This window comes from Emydura macquarii, unplaced genomic scaffold (assembly GCF_026122565.2).
Source record: "Emydura macquarii macquarii isolate MOO-44397 ecotype Brisbane River unplaced genomic scaffold, CSIRO-AGI_Emac_v2 contig_2432, whole genome shotgun sequence".
Lineage (NCBI taxonomy): Eukaryota > Metazoa > Chordata > Testudines > Chelidae > Emydura > Emydura macquarii.
In genome coordinates, this window is record NW_027132569.1 from 3,394,754 (window position 1) to 3,411,608 (window position 16,855).

The 16,855-nt window shown below is 40.9% G+C and overlaps 1 protein-coding gene across 4 annotated transcripts in view; it reads right to left on the bottom strand.

Annotated features, from left to right (window-relative positions):
• Positions 1-16,855, bottom strand: part of ELMO1 (engulfment and cell motility 1) — a 434,299-nt gene that overhangs the window by 32,554 nt on the left and 384,890 nt on the right. For all 4 annotated transcript variants that reach the window (XM_067562514.1, XM_067562513.1, XM_067562515.1 and 1 more), the window contains one exon: positions 4,435-4,598. In XM_067562514.1, coding sequence (XP_067418615.1) covers positions 4,435-4,598 — 164 coding nt within the window. The remainder of the gene's footprint in view (positions 1-4,434; positions 4,599-16,855) is intronic.

The following is a 16,855-nucleotide window of genomic DNA, read 5'->3' on the forward strand; positions in this document are numbered from 1 at the left end:
TGTGGTGTTGCAGGCCATATCGGTAGAGAGATAGAAGGACCCTCTCCTCCCTCTGTCTTATGGCAAGACTGCCTTTAGACACTGAACCACTTTTGAAAGAAGTAGTATTATCTTCGTTTTTCCTGTTGGGGCACTCTGGCACATGGAGATTACAGGGGAGATTTTCAAAAGCAAAAAGAAGAGAGGTGCCCATTTCTCACTGACTTCCAATGTGCCTTTGTAAACTTCCCTCTAGTGACTTGAGCCCAGTCTTGTGCCTTTACCACGAGACCATCTCTCCTCCTGCCTGGTCAGCTGCACCCTAATGTCCTCAGCACCAATCTGCTTTTGGGCCCAATCCTACAAGGGTTGCACTCCCTCAATTCCCACTTCAGTGAGACTTAAGGAAACTTAAATGCTTCAGAGGATAAGACATAGGTGCTGGAACTAGAGGTGCAGGGAGGTAGCCTGAAGTGGTTTCTATTATATACAGGGTTTACAGTTTGATTCAATGGCTCTCAGCACCTCCACTATAAAAATTGTTCCAGCACCTCTGAGATAAGGTCCTTTATTTAGGTGCGTAGCTAGTAATTAGCCTGATTGCTCAGTGGTACCCCAGCCCATATTATATAATCTAAAAGTCGTGAGAGTGAAAACCTTCCCGATAGTGAGATGAATTAGGCTGTGGCATAGTCTTGCAAAGGAAGTACTTGGCACCATGTTGCTTAAGCAAATTAAGACAAGATTGGACAAAGCATTGGAAAAAGTATGGTAGAGAACAATTTTGATTGGCTGATGATGTGCTCTGACTCTTACGAATAACTGTTCTATTTCTCCATTTGGCCTTCTAACCGTGGGTACACCCTTCCACAGCTATTCAAAATGGATTGGTGACATTTTTGTGCGGCTTTGGAGGCCAGGACATTAAAAAACAATCACATTCAAACAGACCCTGTTTTCTCTTGGGTTTGCTGTTTGCCAGAAATGGAAGTAGAGAGACTTGAGCTCTGATGGCCCAACAACACTGTGACCTCACGGAAACAAATTTCTCCTTGCAAAACTGAGCTAATTCAATTATGTGAATCAAAATTAGTAATAAAATAATCAATAAAATAAAATAAAATAAAATAATAATAATAATAATGATAACTAATGATGATGCAAACAATCCCACTTCAAACTCAAACAAAAGTTGATTTGGAGCATTTTAGTCCAACAGTTTGAAGAGCTATAACTTCTATATTTTATATATGGGAACACGAGCAAAAATGCTCAGTCATGCTGGGGCAGTGAATAGTTACAATCCATTAGCCACTTTCTAATACAGTTCTAAATAAGGCACGGACTTTATATTCAATTGTGAACAATTTCTTTCTAAGTAGCTGTTATTTTTGGATCTCTGTGGAGAACCAAAACTAACTTCTCTGGCTCATTCTCTCTTTTACACACAATGGATTCATAATTTTGCCCCTACGTCATTAGTGGCATCTACATAATTTGTCAGAGTTCAGTACATGGAGCCAAATCAAAGGGGAAACTGAAAGAGCAGTTTCCCTTCACAGACAAAAATTAAGTGATCAGGGATGCAATCAAAATGGAAATTCATAGAATTTAAATCACCATGAATACAGTCATGATTGTTTAAAGAATTTATTTATTTGTTCCTTAAGCTTAGCATTTGTCTTAGATCTGAAATGAGTTTCTTTAACATTTCCACTGCTTTTAATTGTATTATGGGATGTGTAGGAAGGCGCTGTGGCCACCCCCGGAGTCTGGACCCTGAAAAAGGGCTGCAGTGACCCGGCTGGACTGAAATGGACCCAGCAGGCAAATCCGCCCGGCAATCAAAAGGTCGGGCAGTGATAGCCAGCCAGCCCAGTGCTGCCGGCCAGCCCAACCAGCAACAGCGGGGCGGAGTCTCTACGGGAAGGGGCAGTATAAAAGACAGGCCCCAGAGCTCAGTAAGGAGAAGACCGCTGTTGGAGGCAGATGTGCTGCCCCGCCGGCTGAGGCCTAGGCCAGATTGGAGTTGAGCTGATACCAGGGACGCTCGCCTCCCAAAGCAGAGACCCCAACCATTCCCTGATCCTACCTCAGGGCCCAGAAACTGGGTAGGGTCTCCGGGCTCCGGCTGGCCCAGGCTACCAGACGCCAGTGATTGGACCGGGCTCCCAGATCCCAGTGATTGGGCCAAACCCCCTGAGCAATCCGGATGGGAGATACCCCCAGAAGCCGGACAGGACCTGGAAGAGCTTCCCAACGCCGAAGCCTCCCAGGAGCCCTGTGACCTGGAGGAGCTGCCCCTCGCCGAGGAGCTCCCTGCCTTGCCACCAGTGGACGAGGAGGGACTGGCGGGCCTACCACGGACCGAGTACCCCAGCGACCCTGAGGAGACAGGTACCTGGGGATACGGGGAGGAAGTGGCCCAGGGACAGCTATAGACAGTGGCTGAGTCCGGGGCAAGGACCCCGTCAGTGTGTTGCGGCAGGAGCCCCGCTGACTCAGTGGCAAGCCCTGGGCTGGGACGCAGTGGAGATGGGGTGGGTCTCCGTCCCCCTCCTCCCTTCCCTAGCAACCCCGGGAGAGCCTACTCCTCCCTACCACAAGAGATAGAGGATCCACTGCTTGCCCGCCCTGCGGAAGGGCCGGGCCATTGAACCGTGTGCTTGCCCGCCCTGCCGGAGGGCCGGGCCATTGAACTGCGTGCTTGCCCGCCCTGCAGGAGGGACGGGGCCACAGACTACTCGTTTCCCCGCCCTGCCTAGGGGTCAGGGCCCTAAACTGCTTGCTTGCCTCAACCGGCCTCAGGGCCCGAGGCAATAGACTGCCTACGTGCCTCACCCCAGCGGGGGTGGAAGGCTAAAGACCACGGGACTGCCCACCCTGCCCGAGGGCCAGGGCTAAGACCCGGACGCAAGAGCTAACTGTTCCCCATTTAGGAAGGCACTGTGGCCTCCCCCGGAGTCTGGACCCGAGGAAGGGCTGCAGCGACTCGGCCGGATAGGACGCACATTCGACAGATGCATTCATTTCATTTTGTGGATGCAGGCTTTACACTGTGACAACAGCTAGCTACACTGATATTCGGAATCAGAGAACTTGTGGTGCACTGGCAAGTTTCACCGTGCTAGCCACAGCTCAAAGTGAATATAAATAGCTGACCTGTATCACGGATAAATAGTTGACTCATTGGGAAAGTGAGGAAAACAAGAAGCTTTGGGGACAGGTTTAGCACCACTGAGCTGCTTTGAATCTCTGATTGTTACAGAAGATTGGCAAAGAACTAATCTGAAGCGTAGGGATGCAAAACTGTTTTGAACTGATGCATGACAACAGGTGACAATAATTCTAATTGGATGTCAGGTCCTATCATGCTAACAGACTGAACACATAAAAGAAGCATTGTCCCTTTGATTCCAGCTAGTATTATTAAAGTTTGTAATTCTGCTTAGTTTATGCTTTCACAATTGCCCTGTTAGAGAAGGGCCCCTGGAGTCTGCACATAAATGTATTTTTAGAGATAAACCAAACACAAAGTCTCAGATATGAATCCTTTTGAACACCAGAGTGAAATACCTAAATACAAATTCATCTTTATAGTTTTGGAAGGGACCAAATGTCCTATTCAACTTCAAATGTGGCCAACATACTTGAAAGTTCAGTTTAAGATGATGGAACTCTCACAATTCCTCAACTGATTATCTCAAAAAACTTCTGCTAGTCAGGGTCAAAAGATTATGAGATTTGAGCACCACTGAAGATGAATTTACCCTATATCACTAATTTGGCTTCAAGCCCTATCTCACTGTCACTTCCATAGCTCATCTCTAGGATTTTCACATATAATGGAGATGAGGGCATTTTGAGAAGCAGACATAAGCTATAATAGAGACATCACAACTGATACATAGCATTAGACCATATGAAATGAATATTACACTGAATATATGTTAACATAAAATCAACTTGAGACAAGTAACTGTTACTGATTAACATCAAAGATAACAACACAAACAACAACAAAAACATGACACTAACAGGCACACACTCTTTTATGTAGCCAATCTGTTTTGGTGCCATTGCTCTTGGCTTCACATTGCCTGGCACAGAGAAGTGACATTTTTAATCTTTATGGGGCATTGGACAGAAGACAAAATTTCATCTTAAAAAAAAAAAGTGCGCACACAAAGCCTGGAAATGTCAAAGCATTATTTGCTGCAAATAAGTCATTCTAGGGCCCATAGGGATTAGCCAAATCTAACTGAACTAAAGGAAACAGTTAAGATTCCCAGCAGAAGAAAGCATATGCACTTCAATCAGATGCTACTCCACTGCTTCTGAGCAGTGCTCCCTGGGCAATTTTCCCCCAGGTTCTCTCTGAACAGTTCACAAATGTCATTCACATTTGTTAGTCCTTCCATGCAAGAAGTGACTTAGGGAGGGGAATGTACTTACAGAATTGGACGAGACTGGAAATCTTCCTGGTTCATCCTCTCGGACTGACGGATTTTCAAAATTTCTGTGTAACTTAGATTCTGAAGTTTACTTTTGAATTGGTCCAGGGAGCTAGGCTTGGTAGTGAGTGCTCTCATTATTTGCTCTTTCACCACCTGCATTACCTGTGGATGAAAGCAGGAGAGTATTATTTTTAACTCTGTTTTGGATTTCAAACATTATTCTAGTACATGTTGCAAATAGGCAGTGTGGGGAACAGGAGAATTTTAATTATAATTAATTAATTAATTAATTATAATTATAAAAAGAATTATAAAAATTATTACAAAGAAAATTTTACACAATGGACAGCAAAGGCTTTAACCTCGAACTGGGTGCCATATATGGCAACAAGGGCTCATCTACATTACAATAAATAATCCTCTTGGGGGGACTCATTATTCATACAGTTATCTACTAATACAGTTAAAACATGATTCCCATTTTCTAGTGAATGTCTGTCTTACAGTACCATGCGATAGCCCTAGTTTGTCCAAGCCTGTAGCATGGTTTGGGGACACAACAATGAGAGACGGTTGGGGTCTCTTCTATATTAATCTTGTCAGGGGAACCAGCAAAATCAAATGCCCCAACACAGTTGTTATTGTAGAAAATTGTATCATCTGTAAGAGTCCAGAGACTGAATTAACTCTCTGGTTTCTGCCAACTCAGCCTAGACCATGGACCCCCTTCAGAAAGTCTGCGTCGAGATGAAATGCAACAGTGCAAACTGTTGGGGGGCTGGAGCTGGGTGGATAGTTCAGAAAGCTGGGGAGCATCCACCAGAAGGGCTCTTATGGCACACCTAGTGGAGTTTAAAGTTGCCCTCCTTAGCAGAGGGCAATGCAATAATCTGATAACTGCAGTCCTTTGCTCTATTCTTTGCTTCATATAGGGAGGGGAGCATCTGGCCCTGTGATATATATGCAGGTACATCTGCTGTGTGATTATGATGTGCTTTTCTCCTTCATTCCAGTTTCTTCCCCTTTTCCCTTTCTCAAGACTATTTGGTTCAATCACTCGAGTTTCACTCTCAGCCTAGAAGGTCACTGATCTTCACACTGTCTAAGGCTTCCATTACTGATTCACAAGAAGCAGAGTACACAGAGTAGGAAATGAAGCTAATAACAAAAGGTTATAAAATCAGGAGAGGAAGATCAATTTGCTAGGGTTATTATAGGATTGCTTTTGAAGCAGTACCACAAAAAATGCAAACTAAAGAATTAGAATAAAAAATGTCTGGGCAACAGTGATGCAGCTGCATATTAACTATTTTACCAGGAGAAAACAGTTAACTTAGGGGGTTTGTTTGGCACCAGTATCAATAAATATGTATCACAGATTGCTCTCTCTCTCTTTGCTTTTTTCCTCAGTGCTGGTATAAATTACATACTTTAAATGCTTATCTGATTCTGTCTCTTGGTAGTGTTAAAAAAAACAACCCAATTTCAGACTTTTGCCCCTCACAGCCAAGCCAGGCTGGCAAGAAGGAGGAGGAGGAGGAAATAGTAACATTCAGCCCATATCAAAGCAGATCTGTGATAGGAATTAACAGTTGGGGGGAAGAAGAGGATAAAAATATTCTTCCATATTTTTTCTTTTCTTTATTCCTTCATCTTCACTAATATTTCTAAAATTGAAAGTTTGATCCCTTAGGAGCCTATGCATTCTGAAAACTTTTCTTTTCCCAAATGCGTGTATGTTATTGCTTTAGTTTCGCTGCATCAATCTTGAAAACTGTCATAATCTGAGCTGTGTTTTTGACATTCATTTCCTGAGATGAAACCTCCCTTTTAGATATGAGCTATACACTCATCCTAGTCTTGTTACCAAGTGCAGTACGCAAATGTAAGCAATTAAAAAAGATAAGAAAACCTCTCTATTGCATGAACTGCACACTCCTGAGCTTTTTCCAACAATCCATTTCCAAAAGATGATGATGTTTTTTTCCTCATAATTAAGTCTCTTTAACCAAGAACAAGTTTCCTTTTCCACATCTCCTACCAAAGGGTCATTTTCCAGTACCACTTTACTTTGAGTACATACTTGCAGAGTAAGATACTACTCTTCATAAGTTTGGCAGAATCTGGCCCAAACAAAGCAGAGGGTCCTATCAATAAATCCACACATTTTAATATCCCAATCATTGTGGTATTTAGGCAGTATTTATAAAAAATTTTTAAGGATAATTCATCAGTAAAAATATCTAGGATTTTTTATTCCATGTTTCAGCTGCTGTTCCTTCCACCACATACCGGGATGGTCTGCAGTCCACCAGCTAGACCTCTTCTAACTAGTTACTCTACTTAACATATTGGTAACTCGCTCCCCCATTTTAAAGAGGAATTTTGCATGCTTTTAAAATGATCATTTGGAAAGAATAACTTTTCCCATTGGGTATATTACAGCAAACAGATTACATGAGTCCAAATTTAAATATACCATCCCTGGGTTCTACTGATTTTACATTACCTCAGATATTAAACATAAATGCGCACTCTATCACATTGTTTGACTGTGAAAGGACTGATCCAAAGTTTATGGGACTCCTTCTGGTGACTTCATTGGGCACTGGATCAGGCCTTAAAGGAGATTGTGAAATCTAATCCACGTAAAAGAATATTGACAAGATGCTGCTAATGTAATATCATTTATTCACAAACCCATATTAGACAGACCAGATGTTCAAAATGCTTTCTGGTTCCATCTTTCTTTTTCTGTCTTCTTGGCAGCAATTATAGCACCAGTGAAGGAAAACATACCACCCCAGTTCAGTTTTTCCAATGACCATGAATTTGGCCTTTGGTAGCCCCCCTCCATTTATCAATATTTTTACAGCTTCTAGTTGAGCATCTTTAACTTCAAGACCTCAGCTAGAACATGGTTTTAAAATATCGTAGTTAATTCAGCTCTTTTAGGCCCAATGCAGGACTGTTCACTCCAAGAGGTTTTACATTCAACCTACAGCCATAATTTCTGCACCTCAAACCATGCCGCAGCTAACCTTAAAGTAAATTTTCAAATGTAGATACTTAAAGTTAGGCCCCTAGCTGTGTGGCCTGATTCTCAAAGATCCAGAGTGCCCTCAGCTTCCACTGAAGTGGCGCGCTCAGCACCTCAGTCAATCAAATCATTAACTTAGATCCTAATGCTGCAAACACTTACACGCTTAACTTTAAGGCCACAGGTAATCCCATTGAACACTCCTGCTCGTGTATTTACAGTACCTGTTGTAATGCAAACAATGCGTGTGTTCACCAATACAATATATAATCTTGAAAGCTAACCAGAGGGGAATTATTAGATAACTATCCAGTCTATAGGCTCCTCTTTGTAATACTTCTTTTTCCCAGTAGCACCAGATTGGAGAGTTAACAGGCATGCCTTAAAACCTAGTGTGCGCCAGAACTAAGCCATTGGGGTGATCATCTTCCTTTTAGTGTTAGTAGTAGAACGGTATTTAACAAGTCGACCTAAGTATCATAGCTGTTAGTTGAGCTGTCTCCCTAGCATTGGGAACCGCTGCCAAGAACTTCTTATCTGCTCAAAATCTCTAAAGCTAAGTTGCCAGCTCTTGATTACCGCTTCTGGGAAGATAAACTGCTCTAAGTTTAGGATTAACACATTTATAAATTTGACCATATATGTGTAATTAAAGGAACTCTTTTCCTCAGTGTTTCTCAGGCTATATCTACACTACTAGAGTTCCAGCGGCAGTGCTGCAGCTACACTGCTGTAGCACTGTAGTGCAGACATTTACTACAGAGATGGAAAGAATTTTTCCATTGCTGTAGTAAATTCACCCCCTTGAGGGGCAGTAGTTAGGTTGATGGAAGAATTCTTCCACTGACCTAGTGACGTCTACACTGGGGCTTAGGTCAGTTAACTATGTCTCTTGAGTGTGAATTTTCCACACTCCTGAGCTACATAGCCAGGTTGACCTAAATTTTGAGTGTACACCAGATTTCAGTGTTTTATATATATGGTGACTGTAAATGGATTATATTTTTGAGGTCATAGGAAATATACAGGATCAGATTTTGAGGGGGAACATTTTCTCTGTTTTGTAACATTTTTTGTTTGGTTTTTTCCTAGACTGACGCCCTGTTATGCGGTGAGGCAGAACTGTGAGTTGTGCATTCTGCTAAAGGTGGGCAATTTAACAGAGAACATTCAGAGTTGGAGTGGTAAAAAAGAAAATATATTTTTTATGTTGTAGAGCACAGTGACTTAAGCCCAACCTTAAGTCACTGTGGAATGAAACAGCTGTACCTTTCATATCTATTTTATCTAATCTAATCTATCTAAATTGTGCATTACTATGTTATCTAACTTCATACATAACTTTTTAGCTGGCTTTCAACACATCCTCTTTTGACGTCATCTCTGTCATGTCACGTTTTGATTAATTCTCTCTCTCCACCACTCCTATCTTTTCTCTTTTGTTCTCTCTTTTTCACTCTCTTATCTCTTGGTTTGGGAATTTATTTCTATGTGAAATAAAGACTATCCTGTTCAAGTAGGCACATCAGAACTCTGAACACTTTGGATCTACAGTAAGAGCTTGTCTACGTGGCCCCACAGTGCGGACTACGGAAATGTGAGTTGCAGCATGCACATATAGATCCTGCTAGCATGAACTAAAAGGTACCTAGATTGAGTTAACATAGCCATGTTTGAAACAGGTCATTTAAATATCAACACTGTTAACTTTTTCAGTACTGACTGTTTTAGCAGAAACATCCAGCATCAATGCATCAGCACATTTGGTGGTTGTAGAAATGGATGTGGGATGGGTGTGGAGCGAGGCAGGGGTTGCGACAGCGTCCCTAAATCAGATTTTGTAAGAGTACAGTGCCATAGCCTCAGAGTTCTTCAAGGCTGATCTCTTTCTATTCAAGTCTCAGATTCAGGATTCATTCTCCAAAGGAATTTCCTGTCCTCTGCCGAGGAAGAGTGTGGAGGTTTGTGGATAGGAATGAGCCTCTATTTGTTTCTTTTTTATGCCTACTCTGGAGAGAAATAGTGAGGAAACATATGAGCATGGCTGGGGGAAGGAGAGGGAGTGGTGAGGAAAGTTATGAGCATAGAGCATGAGGTAAGGAAAATATCTGTTTTGCTTTTCAGCTCCCAGAGGCCATTCCTGAGGATGCTGAGCAAATGTCTCCCCTTCCTGATTTTCTCATCTTTCTCTGGGTCTTATCACTCACCAGCAACAGCTGCTTCCCAGCTCTGTGAGGAGCCAGACTGGACAGAGTGGTTGGGGCGATTGTTGCTTATCAGAGATCTATGGAAGAGGGGGAAAACCATCAACTCCATTTCTCCTGAGTCACGGGCAGGTGGGAAAAGAGGCTCCATGGCCTCAGCACTCTACCAAAGATTACTCTTTGGGGGCTGAACAGAGATAAGATGAGGAACAGGATGCAGGGAAGCTGAGAATGAGGGGAGGAGTAGAGGTAATGAAGATAGCTTTGCCACTGGTGTGCCTGGGTGTTCTGTAAATACAGTTCAGAGGAAATAGATCATTAATTGCTGCACGAGACTCATTATATCCCTGCACTACTGCAGGCAAAAGAAAAAATCTGCTGGGACCTGAGCACATGGCTGGGTTTTACGTTTCATTTCAGAAGTATAATCTGCTAGCTGCACTGACACGTTTTCCTTGGCGAACGCATATCTGCATGGGTTCTCCATGAAATCTCCAGTCCATTTGTACCATTATTTTGGTTTTATTGAAATCAGAAATATAAGCAGGGGCCTTGACTTTGAGGAATAGCAGCTTGAATTTGAGGCCGTAAATGACAAAAATAAGGCCAAGGATTTCTAGGAAAGAGGTGATGTGGCTGGAGAGATGGGAAAGGAAGATGACTTCAGTAGTGGCACTCTGAATAGATTGGAGGGGGCAAGATAAGAAGAAAGAAGACTGCTAAGAAGGGTATAGCTATGAAAATGAAGGACGACCAGGGTCTGGGCAGAGGTGTAAGAAGGGTGGAAAGCTGTTGTTGGGGAAACGCTATTAAAGCTCATCAGCTGTTACAGCTGCTCAGGGCTTCTGTCCTTGGAGCTTCAGTGTTCTCAGCAATAGCAGAGAGTGCAGCCTGCTAATTCAGCAGACTTTGATGTTACTTATAGGGAAAGACCACAGGACGGTTTGGTGACAAAGTCACTTGGTCAAGTTTATTGCCCTCAAGGCACAGTACTAACAGCTTGCATTAACACCAGTGCCCTGTGGCAAAGAGCAGCTCAGTCAGCAGTGGGAGTCTCTGCCATCCCCTCGGCCATATAAAGAGTTAAGGTGAAGTACCCCAACATTTATAGACTTAGATAAACAAATGGAATAAAAAACGTACGTAACACCTTATGTGTTTTATGACATCTGTTTGTTACTTCCCCTTGTACCTTATTGAATCTGCACACAATCTGGCTTCAAAACTGAGCCCTGAACATTCATCTAAACATAATCTGAACCATCCAAACAGCACTTCCTTGGTCCATCTTTTATTTAAATAAGAACTACTGAAGGATGAGAATCACCTTTCTTTACATGTACAGAATTATGTACAGAAGGAGACGAATATTTGCACCCAAAAATGAGACTTAAATCAGTCTCCTTTCTGTTCATCATGCCTCTGGAATAAGTGAGGCGAGAGATGACTCCTGAATGACAAAGCTTTTCTGCCTGAGTAAAATGATGTACAAAGTTAATATGACAGTCTCTGCAAACTCACTTGTTAGTTAATTGAAATCTTAGTTCAACCAAAATTACATTATTTCTCACACTATCTGACAAAGCCCTTTGGCAAAATAAAACATACACAAATCATTTGTGGGTGGCATTTAATCTAGGACTTTTCATTAATAAAATGTACTGAGCTACTCAAACAAGTTTTCAAGGAGGGAGAGGAGATGAAAAAGAGTGAGAGTAAGAGAGAGAGAGAGAGAATGTCTACACTTGAATTTTTAATCATGTTTTAACTTGCAATAATTAATGTGTTAACTGACAGCTGTAAATTCTAAAGGAGACAGGACATAAATATTTAGATTAAACATGACTAGAAACAAATACTTATGTCCTAAAACAAATATTTGTGTGGTGTCTCCATTAGAATTTGCAACCATCTTAGTAACATGTTAATTAATATATGTTCAAACAAGACAAAGTTCAGTTATAGATTTGTGTACCCACAGATTGCCGTATGGGGGAGGGATAAGGAGGAATAGGCAAACTTTTAGATTGACAATATCATACGTTAATTTAATAGAAAAAATAGTCACCAAAAAGTTAAATTAAAGTTATAGGACATGGTACTGCTCTAAATTACACTAGTTTATACACCAAGCAACTTATGAATACAGCTGTTTAGAAAACAAAATTTCAATCCCAAGGGAAATTCTGAAATTTTGACTTTTGTTTTTGTCCTGAAATGGGATGCAAAGTTGAAATGAAATGGGATGCAAAGTTGAAGGAATGAAAAGATCCAAAAAAAATTTGATTCAGAAATAGTTCCAACTAAAATGAAATGTTTCATTCCAAATTATCAGCATTTTACACATTTGGAAGTGTCTAAATGATGATTAGAAACATAACATTTCATTTCAAATTTTCTCATTAGAAAATCAGAAAACAATGAAAATGAAACGTAATGAAAATTTAAAAAACTCTGTATTTCATCAGGAAACCTTTTTGGTAAAATAATTTTGACCAGCTCTGCTATTGAAATATAGATATCCTGGGCTTAATATTGGCATAACTGAGAACATTACCTAGCCCATAACAGCTAAATTAACCAACCAAAGCAGGAATTTCAAATTAAATGTTCAAATTTTAGCTTTAATTTACATGAACAAAGGAAAAATGACGATGATATAGCTCAAGGTTGAGTTGGCAGTCTTCATTTTTAATTTCCTGACCTTTGTTAATATACATCATTGTTTTAACATTTTTTAAAATTTCCTTTTATTAAAAGGAGGAAACATTCACGGTACATAATGAAGTGTACCTTGCATACTCTACTAGAGAGAATGGAATTGTGTTTTTGCATTGAGTCCTCTGTCCTGTGCACACACATATAAGCCTTTGTGAAGAAACACAGCAGGCGAAATCATCAGCTGATGTAATTTGGTATAGCTCTGTTGAATTCAATGATGCGATGGCAATTTCTATCAGCCGAGGAGCTGGCCCAAGGTCTGCAAACTACAGACTCAGGCATTTGCAAAGATGTACTGTTTATCTCGATAAATTTGTATTTTATTATGCAGTCTAATGAACAGGCTATAATAATTCTCAGGTAAACTCCTATTTTGATATTTTCAGATCACTGAAGAAAGCAATGAGCTAAAAAATATGTCTACAAAATAGCAATTCCTTAGCACTCTTTAAATTAACGTGCGAGTATTTTAAGTGATAGCTGCATCAATGATATCAAATGGTCCATTCAGTGCTGGAAGAATAAAAAAAATCTCACATGAATTAATTAAATAATTTATAAAATATATGAAGCAGTGAATAGAGCAAATCCATTCTAACTTGTTAGATCTTAACTCGTGCCTATAAATGCTATTATTGTTTATTGTGTAAATCTTCTGAGTTCACAAATTACAGACCTGACGGATCGTAACAAGTGTCTTCAGGGCTGGTACAGACCAAACTCTGATTTTAGCAGTTGCACATGTGCAAATTAGCCTATATGCTAAAAATCTTTCGGAAATTATTTTAATTGGGAAAAAAATCCTAACAAATAATCATCTTTTTTTTTTTTTTTTGTCTGTACAGTGTCTAGCATAACAAGGCTCTGATCCCTGACTGGAGCATCCACGCACTGCTGTGTAATACAAATAATAAATGACAACAATGCACATTCATTTTCCCCCTTTGTATCATGGAACATAAACAGGAATACAGAAAGCAAAGCATGTAAAGCTATTCTTACATGACAAAGCTGCCATATTCGGCTACAAGAACTGCATTGAGCTTTCATGGTTTAAACTGTGAGACCTGTGTTTTTGATTGTTGGGAAGAGGTGGGGACTTTTCTCAGATCAAAGGGAAGTCTCTTGAGGTCCATATATGGTACAGGAGAATTAAGTACCCCCAGTGGTAAGAACCATTGATGTATCACACAGTTAATACTAGCGTAATTGCCTGGCATCAATACAAAGGAATGTAAGTGCTTTAGTTTGACTGACAAAATAATTAGTCTTAGCAGTTGGGGATGGAACAGATCTATTAGATCACCTAGTCTATTGCCTTCAAGGACAGATACACTTACCCCAGCAGAGAGCATATCAGATAATAAATCTGATTACTACATACAATCTTGACCAAACAGCCGAGAAGCAGCCATAATTTTTAATCTGGTCCTTTCCTTCCCATGGCAAGCCTCCTCACTGTCTTACATTGCACTTGATTGGAAATATCTGAAACTAGTACTTCCCCTCATCCCCCCACTCCTACAACCCAAGGCTAGATCCCGAGGTCCTTATTTAGTTTTTTATTCTCATTCAGATAAAACGCCCACTAATGTCAATGGGACTGTGCTCAAAGAAGGATTGAGAAAAGACTTTAGGATTTGGACTCAAATGAATTTATTTTCCATAAATAATTTAACCCTTGCTCCCACTCCCTCCCCTCCCCCAGCATTCCATCCGGGGTTGATAACTTCTTAAAACAAAGTTACCTCCTGGAACCAATTATTATGGTGCAGTATAAACAGCTGGACAGAGGAGTTTATAATCTCAGTGATGGAAAGACCTTTAACTATGGTAACAGGAATGGCATCACTGTAACAAAATCATTGTACTTCTTCATGTTGTAAATCTTGATACCTAATAAGTCTGCAGCCTCTTTCATTCCAATAACTTCGTGGCTACTTGCTGAGTCACTTCAGACAAGAAAAATCTTTTCAGAATTTATTGCAAGCCATTTGTTTTCCTTTAAAAGGATACTGTCAACCTCTGTAGGCTCTAAAATGTAGCATTTCAAAAAAACAAAACAGTCTCATTCTGAAGTTCCCCTAATGCCTCAAATGTGATTAAGCAGTTATATATCAGAATTTTCTTTTATTAACTCTCTTGGGTCCACAACAATTCAAAGAGCACATGTTGTGCTACAGTGAACATGTCCCATGTACACACACACAGTGCTCCAGGCACAAGTTCAGTATTTCTCTTTGGGATGATGGGCAATTGGGGTCAAATGTACTGAAATGCTATTCCTCCTCCTTCAGATCCTTAACTATGTTGTGAAACTGGAATGCAGTCAAGAGCATATGATGTAGTGAAGACAATGGGATCCATAGAACAGTTTTACTGTCTGATCTTGGAGGATGTTAAGGAGAAGGGACAGGGGAATTTATATTGGATGAGACTGGGGCAAGCAATGCTGCTTGGAGTGCATTGGAATTGGAGCCAGTAGGTGGTGTGCGTTCTGTGCAGAACTTAACACTTGACGACACAATATATCAGAATGCGAGAGGACAGACATATTTACGAATACCAGTTTTAAAAAACCCTCTCCCTGCATCAAAATACAACAATCAAACAAAAACTGAGATCATGGCAGACAAAAAATTCCATGTGTTTGTTTTGTATCTCTGTTCTTCATTGGAAAATTTAGAATTTTTTAAATCATTTGTAGTTCTGATTCTGAAGTGGAGTGGCACATATTTGCATGTGTGTGTCCCCCTCTCTCCATGCGCGCGCGCGCGCACACACACACACACACACACACACACACACCAGTTCAAGATATTTACTATGGCAATCATTATATGGTAAGTAACACACTGTACTTTTTATCACCTTCTGTTTCTTCCACTGCATGTTGGGCTCCGTCTGCTTTCTCTTTCTGGAATTATGAAGTGTTCCCATGAGCATACTGAGTAATACCAAATACCACCACAAAAACCATGCATGGAGACACATCACTTTATAGTTCAAGAAAGAGACAGGCATGGGGCACCCTTATAAGTATGGTATTATAGTACTAGGGAGAAATATAAAAGAGCATTGCAATACACTGTGTGGCAGCTGTGAACTGGGAAAAAAGCCAAAGAACACAGCAGAGAAGGGGTGGCAGAACCGAATTGGTTGTTTCCATAGAAGAAAAGTGAAGCTGGGAAACACAGCTGCCTGAAGAGCAGGGAGGACCAGATCTCACGGCATCACCTGCTCTGCTTTAGGGAAGAGTTGCTGGCAGCTGATAAGGGGAAGAACAAAACCCCATGTCATTTCACTTGCCATCAGAATCTATGTCAAGAAGCCCAGCCTGCTGAAGACTGACTCTAGTTTGCCTATCACCCTTCTGCTCCCCAAGGAATCATGTATTTTGGGAGAGAAAGGCTCAGAATATATGTGCACTCTGGTTGATTTAATGGGCTTCAGTACTTTATAAGGGAAAATAAAAATAGGATTGATTATTAAAGAGAGAGAGAGAACACAAAACAAAACAAATTAATCCACAGCTTTTGGTTGATCATTTCTGCAAGGAGGCTTAACAAACTTTCCTTCTCCCGTGGCACATCATTAATCATTGCCAAACTAAACACGATCTTGCATGGTTGGCGGTGCAGCTCATTGCCATAACCTAACAAACAAACAAGAACGATAGCTGTCAGAGAAACTGCATGCAGAGAACAGTAGATGGTGAATTTGGGATTATACTATTACTTTGATGAAGGCAAGAGGTGGCTGCTGCTGCTGCTTGAGGCAGTACAGCTGACAGCAATATCCAGATCCTACATGAAAAATAAAAAGCTCAAGTATTTTTTGCACTTGTTAGATACAGGGAATTTTATTTAACCAGAGTGAAATTCATCTTGGTGCCCCACAAAGCCCTCTGCACCATGTAAATCCCATAATGGGACACTGTGGGTGGAAGCCATGGGTAGAGCATACACAAGGGGGTCTCTCAGCATCCTCTGCACCCCACAGAGTAAGTATTATCTCAAGGCAGTAGATTCAGGAGATCTGAGCTCAATTCCTGCCTCTGCCATAGACTCCCTCTTTGATGTTGAGCAAGGCTCTTAAACTTAAGACACAAAACTCAGATGCCTTAGTTCCCCATCTGTATATTGAGAATAATCATCCTTCCTTTCTCCTACCCATTGTCTGTCTTGTCTTTTTAAAGTGTCACTCCTTCAAGGCTGGGACTGTGTTTCATTATGTGTATGTACAGTGCCTAACACAATAGGCCTTGATCTTGGTTGCAGCCTCTAAGAACTACAATACAAATAATAAATCATAATACATAATCACTGATGGGATCTCCATGCCAGCTATTCATAGGACAGTGAAGATAGTGAGACTAGGGTGAGCGGCTATGGGATCCATGACAATATAATATAATGCTCCTAACTCTCTGCACAAATTACTGAGAGAAGCTG